The sequence below is a fragment of the Apium graveolens genome, chromosome 11 (genome assembly GCF_009905375.1).
Source record: "Apium graveolens cultivar Ventura chromosome 11, ASM990537v1, whole genome shotgun sequence".
Taxonomy (NCBI): domain Eukaryota; kingdom Viridiplantae; phylum Streptophyta; class Magnoliopsida; order Apiales; family Apiaceae; genus Apium; species Apium graveolens.
The window spans coordinates 191,145,333-191,160,786 of NC_133657.1; the positions used below are offsets into that span (position 1 = coordinate 191,145,333).

Below are 15,454 nucleotides of genomic sequence, written 5' to 3' on the forward strand. Positions count from 1 at the left end.
TCAAATGCATATATAGTTGAAATAAATATTTTTAAATTCGAAAGGTAAACCCTTCATTAGCGAACTGATTTAAAATATAATAATAAAATAATTTAAGTTTCGTAATCAAAATTTAAAATATCAAGTTTAATTAATAATTTTAATATAAATATAAGAAAATGAAAATGAGGCACACAACTCAAGCAGTCCATAAAATTTCAGAGGCTGTACAATTGTTGCGTTGCTTTTAACAAAAAGTTTAACAAAAAATACTATGTAATTAGATCTCTCTAAACACTCTCTCTCTCTCAGACATTACGGCTGGCTCTATCCCTCAAAACGAGTTAAGGTTCTTAAAAATTAATGGTTATTTAATCAATTGAGTCTTCCATTCGATTTTTTTTGTCCCTCTCTCCCTCTCTCTACTCTCTCCCTCTGTCTCCCCCTTCTCCTCCCTTTTGTGTCTCTCTCACTAAATAGTCAACCATTACCAAATCCAAATTGGTATTGATGCCATTTATATGCTTTGGTTATGTGTAGTTTTAATCGAATTTGGTAGGATAGTTATAGAGTTCAATCTGTTTTGCAAGATGTGTAGGTAACTGCATTATACATTTAGTGTAGTGTGAATTATTATGTTGTAATTAAAATAATTTATAGATTTATTTCCTTGAAGTAACTAGGAGGTTAATTGTGATTTTTTTTATTATTCTTAATTAGCATTTGCGCTTACTCAACCGTTAAAGAAAAAAGATTACAAACTCGTGCTACGGACAGAGAGCAACGCATACTTCATGTTCTTGTTGTCAATCGTAACATTGGCGACGAACCTCCCTTTGTAGTTGTTGTTCAAGGCCCTCCTCGAGTATGTGTTCTTTTATACGTAATTTTGTACACATATGTGTGGAATACTTTGTTATTGTAATCAAGTGCTTGTTATTTGTTAAAATTAATCAATTGTACTCATCATTTGTTTACTAGGTAGGAAAATTGCTGGTTATCAAATCTTTGCCCAAGCATAACTTACCCGAGGTTCGAGGTCCTGTTACCATTGTAACAGGTTTACTTAGTTATCCCTCTTTGTCTAGTTTATGTTTCTATTTTAACAGGTTAATAAATGTACACTGCTAATTGATGGAATTTATGTGCTCATTATATAGTTAAAAGATCAGAGACATGGTTGCACAAACATAGACATAGGCAAATAAATGCTCAACTCTGATGAAATGATAGATTCCTGAACCTATATTACAGGCTCTAATTTGACTTGTTTAAAATACTCTGTTTGTTACATATGTTTGTTATAGCAGAGTCCACTTTTAATTAGTTGATATTGTTTATTGTACCTGCCTAACTGTTTGTAAACTTGACACCTCCCTAACTAAATAACTTTTAAGTGGTTTACATATCCAAATTCATGCAACCACATGTTTATCATTTTGGAATTTAAATAAGGAAAATACTACAATAGAAGGTAGAAGGTACCTTGAAAGATGTTGAAGCCATGAACATAAATGTCACTCTTAAGCATTAGCTCCTCCAACCTTATATGTTTGAGTGAGGAAAATACATGAAATAAAAGCAACAATTAATCATGAAAAAGAATTGTTAACGCTCAAAGTAACTCACCACACATAAAAAATGTAGTATTGTCAATTGCATCCACCATAAAAAGGAACCTCATAACGTTTCTGTTTAAGCCTCTCAGGAACGCGGAGTTCTCAATTTCCTTCTTGTATACATCCCTTTTGATATCTGAGCATGTCAGCAAAAATATCTCATGTTTATATATTGAAATGTGAAAATAAAATTATAGAAACTTGTAGATTTGCATGTGATTAATGCATAAATATAAGTAGGAGATGCATCACTATTGGTATGTAATTTTTATATCATTTTAATCCTATACCCCAAAGTTATTCTATAGCATAAATTATTTATTTTATACCTTAATATAATTAATAAAATTATTCATTTTAATTGGCGGTGTACGTTTATTAGCTGTTAAATTTACTAAATTGGTAATATTATGGTTGACAAGGTTGCTACACATTTGATTTAAATCCACTAGTATCTCTCTGATTTAAATCTTTTGGCAGTTTTATATAGGTTTCATGTTTGAAAATCAGTACAAATTGCTTGCTAGAGCAAGAGACAAAGTACAAGAGGTCAACCATGTAGTTTAATAGCTATGATCACAAGTCCATGGAGTGTTGACGTGCAAATTTATTATACTTTAAAAATCATATTCTTATCTTTCAAAAATGGTGTATATGGTATTTATTAAATCCTATCTGTCATTATTTGATAATATTGTAACTTGATGCATATAATTGCCAAAGGATATTAGTAACTAACATTTTCTAGACATATGCATAAACCCTAGCATAACTATCATTCTACAAAAAAGCAACCTTTCTGTTAACAATTTGTCATTTTATACATTGTTGTTCCTTAATGCAGGGGATTCTCACTAATAAGACTAGGTGCTTAAGGTGTCAGACAGTAACGGCAAGGGACGAAACTTTCCTAAATTAGAGCTTTGATATAGAACAAAACAGTTATATCACAAGTTGCTTGAAAAAATTTAGTTCTACCGAGACTCTCAATGCCGAAGATATATTCTTTTGTGACAAGTGCTGCATGTATCTGATCTTTTCTTTGCCTTTAAATTTTTGCGACTACTTTAGGGAATATTTCTATTTACGCATCTCTACAACTGTAGTTTGAAGAAGCACAGAAGATGATGAAGATAAATAAAATACCTCAAATCCTGATTGACAGTGGTATTCTTTTTATCGAACAAGGCCCAACTTCTTACTCGGATGAATTATTTTTACAATTATATTTACATTCTTTTATCGTTTTTAATTTAAATTAAGGTGTTTCACTTTTTTAAGAATGTAATATATTTGGTGTGCTTGGTTTGGAACTATATATCAAGCTATGTACTTTGACAGTGGTGTATTTTGGTAAATATTGTTTGTGTTTGGTATTATTTGGTAATGAAATGAAAATTATATATAATTTTGGGATATGCAACTGTATAAAAAGTGCAAACTCGTTGGGGCCTATGTATGGCCCTCACAATATTATACTGATAGCCTAAACCCTGTTGCAATACTCGTCAAGTCCTATTGCAACCGTGGTTGGTATTGCAATAGAATGTTTCTATAACAAATATGCAGGGGTTGCAACAGGGTGTGCCGAGGTTGCAATAAAGTTCTTTCCCAACGGTTAAAATGGCAACCCCGAAAAAGCGTTATTATAGCGTTTTTTGCACCTGTAGCAACAGGTTTTGAACTTTAGTAACAATTTTTTGGGGTTGCAGAATCCAATCTATGATGTAGTGAAGACTCTGAAACTGAGTCCCACAAAGAATTAGTAATCATACTTGAGAATACGAAGAACTACAGCCCAATGTATGGTACTAGAAAAAGTGACAAATTGACTAACTGTGCGAACAACATGTTAAATATCCGGATAAGTGACAAAGAGATAAACTAGGCTACCAACAATCATACCATATGAAGTAAAATGTGTTAAGGAAAGACCATCAGATGGAGAAATTAAGCATTCATCTCTAAATGAGTTTCTAAAATATTGTTATCATTAAGACGACACAGTCAAATAAATTAACAATGTACTTAGACTGACACAAAAGATACCCCTTTTGTGAACTAGAAACCTCAGTTCCCAAAAAGTACCGGAGCAAATCCAAATCTTTTGTAAAAAATAATGACCCAACTCATTTTTTAATGACTCAATACCATCACAATCATCTCTAGTAATTATATCATTAACATATAAGGAAAATAGGATATGACCAACACTTGTAGATCATAAAAATAGAGCAGAATCATGATTACTATAATGAAAACCAATTGGATGAAGTACAGAAAACTACTCAAACCAAGAACGAGATGAATAACGAAGACCATAAATAGATTAACGAAGTCTACGGACATAAACTGATTGAGGCAGAAGAGCGGTATGAGGTGTCACGTAAATTCCTCGTGAAGATCACCATACAAGAATGCATTCTTAACATTCATCTAAAATATTTTACAGTTGCGATAGAAGCCACTGTAATCAAAGTACGAACAACCGTCATTTTTGTAACAAGCACAAAAGTCTCTTCATACGACTTCTTCAATTAAAAGTGAATAGGGCTTTATATGGTCAACAAGTAAACAATAATAAAGGAAAATATTCTAATAAGAAAATTATTATAATAATGATATGATCCAATAATAACGATATTATCTATGTTAACAATATCATTCCTCATGTTTTAAATTCGTTATGTACTCATAATTACTTTAAAATGATAAAATAATTGAACTCAGCTACTATCTTGAAATAATTATCATTTCTATTAGTGTTTAGGCGTAATAACTATTTGAGTGAAGAGAAGAAGGTTTTGTGACAGAGGTAGGTTTTGTGACAACTAATTATCTAATATAGTATGAATTTGTGAAATTTTTTGAGTTTAAGTTCCTTTATACCCCAATATTATCATTACTTAATCCTTATGGTGTAGCCTTATGGTCGAGTGATCCTATTTTAAAACTTCACGAGAAAATGCTTGGAAATATCAAATAGTGAGTTGTTATTACAAGTGTATTATTTATTACATATGCAAATTAATTATTTTGATATCTATCCAAACTTTTATATAAAATCTTGGTGATTCGATGATTTGGTGATTTCATGTGCAAAATAATTAATTTGATATTCATCCTAATATTTAAAACAAGTATATATGCGAAGGCAAAAATGTTTTATATTTTCTTGCCTAGTGTACTATTTTTTTGGGAAGTACAATTCAGTGTATTTAAGCTTTTATTCCATAATCTCATATTAAAAGTATTAGCCGGTTAGAGATCCAAACTCTCATCCAACCAAGTATTTGTTTATAGTTATAAACAATATCTTTGATTGCATTTTATGTTTGATGAATGTTAATTTTGTAGCTTGACGATGATAATTGTGCTTAGGGGATGTATACAAGATAAAATGCAAATGATAATAGTAAGATTTATGTGATAAAACAATTAAAATTCATTAAGACATTAGTAAAAATTGACCCAAAACATAAGCAAACATAGGGAACAAAGTTTTGTATTTACAACATCCATGACCTTAATACTTGTATTTTTTTATTTAACTAGTAGTATACTGGGAAGTAGCCCCTCTATCTTTTTTATTTTTCTTCCCCTTCTTCATGGGTCTCACATACTTCTTGGCATAGATACGCTTTCCGTTGATGTTGTACATAGATTTTGGTCCTGGAGGAGCTATTTTTGGAATAACCGAAGCTGAACGGCACACCATTCGAGCAAACAGTGGTTGCTCATCACTTTGCACCTCCTGCATGTATATATCTTCAATGCACTGACCAAAAATCCTGTCACAAACATAAACAAAAACCATGTCAATATATAATTAAATCAATAGAGGTTCCGCTCGTTCAAATGTGTAATTGGTTAGATAGGGATTGCAATTTTGCATAATACCTTGTAAAGAATTCTTGAATTTCAATTTTAGCTATGCAGTATCCCCTGGAGAATGTCAAGAATATTGTTCGATCGTCAGGGGGCACATCTAGTTCATCCTCGCATCCATCCACAAGCTGCAAACCTCCGAAAATTTCACTAAGATCCGCACTGGGATCTTCTAATAATTGTGCCAGTTTATGGCTGCGCGGAAAGTAACTTCCAGGTCCAAGATTTTCTCCAAACCCTAATTGAGGAAAGCCACCTGCAACATGGGGGTAAACAGGAGAAGGGACAACAACTGGATAACCACCATTTAATATGTCTTTAAAAGCCCTCAAACAAACTTCAACAACAACTTTTTTAACATTTTCAAGAATCTTAATTCTGTTCTGGTGGAAATGAACCAAGTCTATATCAGCAAAGCATAATTGTGCAAGCAAATACGTACTAATTGACTTATCCCCTAAGTCAGTGCTCATTAAGCACATTAAAAGGGCAGCAACTTCATCAGCAAGTTGAAAAACAAGATGCGGTGGCCAAGAAATCACCTTGAAGACAGTACGGCTGCTGAACCTGATTTTTTCTAGCCAAATGAGAAAGGCCACTACATGCACGGATTCATCAACATTTCGGCCGAGATTAGAGATTAGCATGTAAAAAAGCTTCCTGTCAATTGTGTGGTATAGATTAAATTCTTGGTCACTCATTCTTTCTTCTATCCAGCCCCAGCTTAAGGCTGGGTCGTACAGAGCAGACGTCTCGTATTCGTAAACATCAAACTCGGTAGCCATTCCCTTAAGTTTGGTATATATGTATGTGATATATATGAGGGAAGAAATGAAGGTGGAAGAAAGAAGGTTTTAGTGATAAGCGTTGAACTGGAAAGGGGTTTATATAACAAATTTGCTGTCATCCAAGGGTTTATTTTCATGGAAGAATGCATCTTTTACAAGATATTCTATCTATCCAAAAGCTGTATTTTTGTTTAAAATAATAAATTAGTGTGGAGTAGATTCCATCTAACAATAGAAATAACTTCAATTTTTTCATAAAAAACATTAATTCTCTTGATTTTTAGAATCTTAAATACTTCAATATGTATTGAGATAATATATCCTACAAAATAAATATTATTTTCGGATTATACATATTTTCCTTTCGACAATATAATGATGCATATTCTCTAATTTAGACAATAGAAAAAAATATAATGCAAGTGTAATATATTGGTGCAATATTCGTGTTCTATGTATTTACTTATTTTTGATATATTAGAACTGTAATGATGATATCATGGAGGTGATAGTGAATAATCACATACTTAGTATTGTGCGTCTCATTAATTCTAACAATATTACTAAGAAAAGAAATATTTAATATCGTTTACATTCCATTGGAAATAGAAATTTCTTAAATTTTCTCATAAAAAACCTTTATTTTCTTAATGTGTGGGAACCCATATACATTCAAATCTAGTGACATAATGTATCTTACACATTGAAGAATATTTTTAATATCTTAAGAAAAGATATGAATAAGTGTAATACGTACTTTCAAGTTTAATACATTTTTGTAATATTTATTTTTCATGCATAAGAATTGTTGTAATGATGACATCATTGTACTGATGACATCATGATATTCTTTATAATTGCATAGCTAGTATCCTAAGTATAATTTGTAACTGTAAATAATAAATTATTTTTCAAAAGCCGTTATTGTAAAAGAACACACTGGACTATCATATATCAATTTTTTTCTTTTCCACAATAAAATGATGCATATTCTCAAGTATAGACCCTAAAAGATAAATGAAAAAAATCAATTTGTAATAGCGTTTTATTGTCTAGATCCCTCAACTAAAGAATTATGGGTCATAAATTTGGACATAGTTTGGAAACACTGGTGTAATATTTAGGGTTTAACCCAAGGACTTACATTAAAAATTTCAAAAGTTAATGACCCACAATACATAATCTTTAGTTTACGGACCTAGAAAATAAAACATTAATAGTTCAGGGTCCTATAGTTTAATTTTTCCAAGAAAAATATGAATGAAGTATAATACATCCATGAAATAATTATTTTTCATGCATGAGAATTTTTGTGATAGTGACATCATGGATAGATGAGATTATACAAAATAATATTATTGTACATCTAATTAATTATTTAATTCACGTAGCAACAATATGAATTTTTTATGATTTGTTTCACATTATTACTAAATAAATGTTTTTCAAGTAGTGTAACCAATAGTTATTTTAAAGATGAAATCAAAACTAAGAAGTTATAAATAATTAAAATATTACATATTTCATCTCGAACTTCAAGTGCGGCTCTTATGAGTTGGTTATGTTGTCCAGGTATAACTTGTTAGGAGTTGTCCCATATTGTGTATGGAAGGGATCATATAATGAGGTACTAGATTAGGTAAATGCCGAGCCCTATGTATACAAGGGGAGATTGTCGGTAGTTATCCAACATCGTTTATGCGAGGGGAAATTTGTTACTATAGAAGCAGCCATATAACTCCGTTAGTAATGGGGCCTTTTGAGATATGCCCAAAAACAAATCCCTACACGCTCAGCTCAGAGCGGACAATATCATAATTATATGGAGTTAGGCCTGAGTTGCAAACCCAATAAGTGGTATCGGAGCTTCATATTATAATGCTACACAATAATCTCAAATGGGCTCCAAGAAGGGATCTAGAATGTGGTATATGGGCTACCTCCGGATGGGCTGAAGGGGAAGGAGAACGAGCCTTCCAGTACGGGTCTACAGGGAGGCAGGGATAGTCAGGTATACTTCTATTATGGGTCAAGAGGGGCTAGATCACATAATCAGGTGACATATATGATGGTGTCAAGCCGGATGTGTGAAGGAAATATTGTTAAGAATTGTCACAAGTTGTCTATTGGAGAGGTAAATTTCTAATATATAAGCAGGCACTCCATTAGTAATGAGGCCTTCAATTTAGCTCTAGTACGAGAGCCCAACAAGTGATATTAGAGTTTCAGGTTATAGCGGTTCATAACAATCTTAGACGGGCTGACCTAAAAAGTGGGAGATAGGATAACCGAGTTTGGGCAAAGAGGGAGGCATATGGGCGTTCGAGTATGGGTATTGGGGGATCTAGATATTTAGGTGGACTTCTAATATTGGCTCACCCTAAAGAAATATGGGTCATCTAGATTGGGCTTAGGGGAGTAATACAGCCAGAAGAACTTGGAGTATGGGTTAAGCGGGATCTTACTCCACAATTAAGTGGAAAATTAGGTAGTTGTTGAGTCTGGTGTGTGAGGGGGAGGATTTTTAGAAATTTTCCCACATCATTTGTGTGATGGGATCACATAATAAGGTGAGATTGTTGGGAGTTGTACCACATCATTTGTGGGACATGCAGTTTCCTAGTATATAAAAAGACAAATAACTCCATTACTAATTAGGCCTTGTATATGTCTAAAATAAATTGGTGCAGCTTCACCCTAGAGCAGATATTATACTATAACTCAACTGTAAAAAAATTGAAAAAATTGATATGTATATGTTTTTAATATCTAAATTTGTATCTGAAATAAAGTGGGTATTATCAATATTTAAATTCTATAATTGCAAATACACATAAAGGCAAACTCGTATCCGATAATATATGGATCCAAAATTAAATATATTTTAAAATATTAATATTATTATATATAAAGTAAAAAATAAATATATTAATTTTACACAGTGTCTTTGTGGGTATATATATTCATGAAAAGTATATTTTAAAAAAAAATATAAATTACATATTTATATATATACACAGAGACTTACACATATATTATATTATATGTGAATTATATGTTTGACATCTATCCTTTCTGGGAAAATTAGGTCATTGACTTACAAATAGTATTTTACCTTCTGCATGGAATCATTGAGCCACAATTATTGATAATCTTTAACATAAAAAATAGAGTAAGAATCATGAGGTTAATCTCATGATATTCTTACTAAAATTATGTAAAACCCCAATATTGACAATTACATACTTAGCATCTTTTCGTCAAATTGGGATAATAAACATTGACATTCATAATAAAATCCACGCAAATCAAATATAGAATTATAGAAAATACATTTTCTATAATTACTTACTTACCTTAGGAAAGTGTTGTTAAGGTCTACCAAAATATCCTTATTTTAAATTATAGATTTTATAGAAAATATATTTAACAAATTTATTTCAAAAATATGATTCCGAAAATGTATATTTGAATTAAAATTTTAAAACTACTATATTTATGGAAAAAACATATATAGGAAAGAAGTTTTCTTAAGAAACCTTAAAAATACCTATTTCTCCATTATATAGTAGACAAAATGTTTTTTTATAAATTAAAGTTAGGTAAGCAATGTATAAAAAATGTCATTGTATTATAAAATCTTATAATTTAATATTTTTTGTGTAAATTACATATTATTATCATATCTTAGAAAAAATGTGTAATATTGGTATATCTATTTTATAGATAATCGATTAAAAAATGAGAAGTCCTCACTTTTCAAAGTAATCTCAATCATTCATTTTTAATATTACTGTAGATCTTACACGTATACATAATATGGATATATTTCTTTTCATCTTTTATGAAAATCTTCAATTCTTTGGGGAACTAGTGAAAACTATATTTTCATTACTACTTATATATTTTTCTGATTTTTCATCTTTTCATCTTTTTGTGTGATTTTTACCGTATACCCATTTCTTTATGTATATATTTTATATTGACTACATCTCTTAATCACCACTACATATTTCTATAATAAAAAATGTTTCTTGAAAGTTGTCTTTTCGTTCATTATATTCAGTTCAAGACATAATTTACTTTCAATTTTAATGGAGTCTTACTATTTTCAAGGTGATTAAAGTTTATGTTTAGTTAAAGAACTATTGATGGTTAGTAGATATTGATATTAATGGGTATCATGATGGTAGAGATTTGGTGATAAGTGGTAGAAAAAGGCATTGCATTAGTTGGGGATTTAGTATGTATTTGGTGATCCTAATGGAATATGATTTATATTTTGAAAAATAAATTTATTTTATGCTTACATATAATAAGAGTAAAATATATCTTATAAAAACTCTTTGGTCTTTGACTACCCATGTAATGAAAATAGCTAAATCTTAAAATAAATCTTGAAAACAGGAATATCTAATATTTTAATGATTTGAACCAAAAAATAGTAGGTATCCAAAGTACTAAATCTGAAATTTGTAAATGTCTCATCTCTTTAATTTGGTAAATAAATTTTAATTGAATAGTAGTTTGTAAACCGTCACTAAATTAAAGATCATTTTATCTTTTGTATGCTTTACACACTTAAAAAGTTGCCAAAATCTGATTTCCAGAACTCGAGATGGATCCAAAATAAATCCAAAGGAATGCCATTAATATTTTTTCTTATAGAAATCTTAATTCTTTTTATTCATTTTTAACACCTATTTGATTATTTTTTTGTTTGACTATGTCGAAAGACCATTAAATCTTGAAATAAATGGTGGTTGATAGTTGTTTGTTGTAAAAGAAATGAATATTTATATTCATAACTTTTTTTTCACTTAGTTTTTCAATAATTTTAAGTATAACATTTTTTGAACCATCCCTTAATTAAAAGTTATTTTTTAAAGTTCGTGTACGGTGTAAATTCCAAAATATGATTTATAGAACTCATCATTAGGCAAATTAAAATCAAACAAAACGTGAATAATTAAACTGTAAGAGCAAGTACTTGTATACTAGAAATTATTTTAATAAAAATATATTTTTATTGTTTGGCCTTCAAAATTAAAGATAATTTTGTGAACTTCTGTTGGCTGTAAATTCGTCAAAATCAAATTTTCAGACCTCAACATATAGATGAAATAAAATCAAACATAACTTCAAAACTTTTTTTTTGAAACCTAACTTGATAACTTATTAAAATAAAATATATGAATATGTTGAATTGAGTTACTACTATTTTTAAATTATAATTATTACCTAATTATGGTTAGTATAATTTGACCAGAAAGGTAAATAAGAAAATTTTTAATGTAATGTGATTGGTCTAAAATTTAGAACTTTTCTTTTAGTGATTTAAAAATAATTCAAAATTTTATTATTGGTTAAGTCCATAAGGAGTTAGACTCCGTTTTTATAATAGAGGAAGTCTATGTAGCAAAATTGTACAGTTGTAATTGGTCTATTGTGTAGATTTTGCTTCCCATTGGATAAAATTAAATAGAAAATATGTGATTGGTTAACTCAATGATATGGGACCCACATTATTATATCTATAATAATAAAAGCTTGTAAATTTACCATAGCCACTATTAAGCTATTATTAAATAATTTTATGCATTCATATTTCTAAAATTTTAAAAGTTATCCAAATTATTTTCTAGTGATTATTATTAATTATATAGGTAAAAAATCTTAATTATTAGTTGAGTTTTATTATTATTTTGGGGTTAGTAATTTCTTATGAATTAAATAAATTAGAAAAAAATTGAAAAGAAATAGGATTCAGGTAGATGTTAACTTCAGTAGTTAATTTCACTAACCTTAGTTAAAAAGGGGATTATAAGTACGCACTTTACTCTTTCAATATTATAAGTTCATCTTCTAAATCTCTAAATTCATTTACTAACTCTTCTAATTAGAAGTTATATATATATATATAAATATAAATATATATATATATATATATTTTAGTGATTCTTCTATGCATAATTAGTGATTTATCGCCAAAATATATCAATATTCATACTAATTGTTGGACGATGTAGAAAAATACAGTCAAGTTAGATTTTAAAAAGAATTCACCAATTAACGAGAAAAATTCAATTAAAAATAGAGGAAATAAGGTGGAGTTGTGTGTGGGATGGTGTAGTTTATATTTTAATTTAGTTTGTATTGGAGTAAAACTCTATATATATACACACATATATATACATATATATATATATTCTTGATAAAAGAATTTACTATAGGAGATCTAGAAGTTATTTGTTGCCCTGCATTAAAGGGAATGAAGTGATTAATCTTTTTGGAATGATATTGATGTACATAATTTTTAAAGGGTATCACCGTGATAGATATGTCCACGATTCTATTCCTCTCACTCATGTATTTAAATACATTATAGAGATGTGCTTACATTATCTTTTACATTCTCTGTTTTACATTTCTTTTTACTTTTTTTATAAACTTTTAATTATTAATACTGTTCGAATTTTTATGTATAAAAATTACATCAGTTATTTAGTACAGTTAAAATAAAATAACAATTTTTATTTTATAAAAATAACTAATTTTAATAATACTTCTTAATTATATTATCAAAATTAATTATTTTAAATTCAAATAATTACACGTATTTATTTGTTTTGTAAAATATTGTTACTTTTTAACCATTAGTATGATATGCTAACATAAGTTTCCACATGTTACCGTATGTAACGTTTAGTAGTTAGTAACATGTTGCAAACGTTGTCGTAACATCAAAAGTAATAGATTGCGGTAGGCTAAAATGAGCATAACTAATGTAACATAATTTTGTAACACGCATGATCAAACTATTGCTATAGGCCATCTACGACCTACTATTAGATAACCAACAAGCCCACAACACACCGTAAAAGATCTTGATTTGTTAAAGATCTTCATTTTTTGGGGCAATTAGTAGTAGTAATTTGCTTCATATACATAACATAAGTCTCAAATCTTCTCGATATGGGAGTGGAGTGTTATATATCTTGTGTTTAGTTAAGTGGTAAAATGATAGGTTGTACTGTGAGATGTATCGCCTTATGACATCCAAGATAAAATTCAATGAAGAGTTCAATCTTTTCCACACCATCATATTAATGGTAAACTATTCTACATGTTGATCAATCATTAGTATTTTCAATCTCCCTTATGCTTAGGATATGTACATATAGTCATTGTCATTTACATACACCTAAAATAAATACCTATGAACATAAATTAATAATTTTCACAAATGACCATGTACTTTTATACTTATATTCATTAGTGCAAGAGTTACACCTATTAATTAGTTGGTGGAAGGGTGAATGAGGTGAATAAAACTATCCCGACGACCGAAGAACCTCTCTAAATTTAAGCACTTGAGGTACAAAGGAGTTGCCATGCATTTTTATCCAGGAAAGCAAACCGGCAACCAAATATGAAGTCAAATTAGAAGATAAATCTGGAGTTTCCATTATCACTACACCATTATGGCTTTTACCAACACTTTTTTTTGTGTTACAAGCCATTGATGTTACAGTAGAAGTCATTCGGTGTTACCTTAGGTTAGTTTAAATTTCTATGATAACATTAATTAAGGTGTTACTATTGATCTAAAAAATTATGTTACAAGAATTTATAAATTAGGCGGGCTAATTATTTGGGTCAACTAAGTCCAAAGTTTTGGGCGGCCAATATCCTAAAATTAACCCGCTCTAACCCAAAACTTACTTTCTAAAAATAATTTACTCACAAAATAATCACCCCACCGTCTGTCCTCAATGAAGCTCAATCTCTCTCCAAAACACAATCTCTCTCTCGTACATACTCGTATATACACAAATATATCTCAAAACATATACACAAGTCACTGGATGTACTTCACACCTTCATACCGTTTCAATTAGGAATACATTTAACTATAATTAGGGCTTTAAATGATTTCAATTAAGGCTTCACATTATTTTTGCAGGTATAAACCAAGCATCTTTTATATGATTTAATTAGTTATTTACATGATTTTATTTTTTAGTTTCTTAAGTGATTTCAATTTAGGCTTCGCCTAAATTTTAAGTGTTGTTTTGTGCCTAAATTTTCAAGTACGTGTGTGTACTCTCTCGTGGAACTTTATTTACCGGCCCCTCTTTCAAAATCCTCTTCAAATAAGGTCTAATTTTTGGGGCTTGTATATGTTAATGTACTTTACTATAAGGTGAAATTTGTAGGAGATAATTAACTTTTTTTGGTATTCATTCACTCATACGATGTGTGTTCTACAAATTTAATCATTTACGTGCAATGAGGTTTTATATAGATCGATAAATGTGTAATTTGTGAATTTTATGTTAATTTATGTGGTTATTCTGTTCACTGATATGTGTTAGTATCTTGCTCACTCGAGATTTAAAATTTAGTTGAGGACAAGATTTAAGTGTTTTAATTAACTATTTTGGGTGTGTGCTAATACTGATTTGGGTTTTGTAACTGGTCTCACAGGGAGTTTGAGCATCCTAGGCACGGTTCTCTTGGATTTCTTCCAAGGAAGATGGTTGTTCTCCATAGATGAAAAGATGAAAGGGAATGAATTATTTTATATATTGGTTAATCTTTTATAGATGAAGTTCTTGAATATACTGTGTTTAAGAAATTGTTGTTTTAGCTGCCAAAATAAAGTTAGGACTCGACCATATATTGTCTCCTTTAGTAGTAACTAGATAATTTGCATAAATTAAATATTAGAGATTCTGCAGAATAATTTTTTAATTTTTTTCTAACAGATAGTATCATGTGTTGATTCTTCTAGACAGACCCCTTAGCACCACCGAATAAACATTATATGGAGTCATCACAAAAGAACATTTAGAATAAGAGAATCTTGTAATCTACCCTTTCTATGTCTTCTTTGATAGTTTTTGACTTTTCCTTTGAATTCTTCATACTTTTTTTTTGCAGCGTCGTTCTAGTGAACTTGAAGCTGAGCCAATTGAAGTTAATGCAAAACGTATTAAACTGCAGTGTGGTTCTAGCACTACAAAAAAACACCTAAATACAACCGCCCAAAAAAGGTTGTATTTAGTTAAATACAACCGGATTCAGTTGTATTTAACTAAATACAACCATTTTTTGGACCGGTGGAAAATGATCGAGTCATATTTAGTAAATCAGTTGTATTTAGTATACGGAGCG

General features: G+C 29.7%; 1 protein-coding gene across 1 annotated transcript; it reads right to left on the bottom strand.

Annotated features, from left to right (window-relative positions):
- Nucleotides 1-5,145: 5,145 nt before the first annotated feature.
- On the bottom strand, nucleotides 5,146-6,271 carry LOC141696311 (uncharacterized). Its single transcript, XM_074500468.1, has 2 exons — nucleotides 5,499-6,271; nucleotides 5,146-5,389 (listed from the first exon to the last, which is right to left on the bottom strand). The coding sequence occupies exons 1-2, from the start codon at nucleotides 6,269-6,271 to the stop codon at nucleotides 5,146-5,148; spliced, it is 1,017 nt and encodes a 338-aa protein (XP_074356569.1).
- Nucleotides 6,272-15,454: the final 9,183 nt, after the last annotated feature.

Bases quoted from the DNA above. Each gene is read 5' to 3' on its own strand.
- LOC141696311 (XM_074500468.1), bottom strand. From the start codon at position 6,271: ATGGCTACCGAGTTTGATGTTTACGAATACGAGACGTCTGCTCTGTAC. The intron at 5,390-5,498 runs GTATTATGCAAA...TGTTTGTGACAG, and splicing joins ATTCAAGAATTCTTTACAAG to GATTTTTGGTCAGTGCATTG.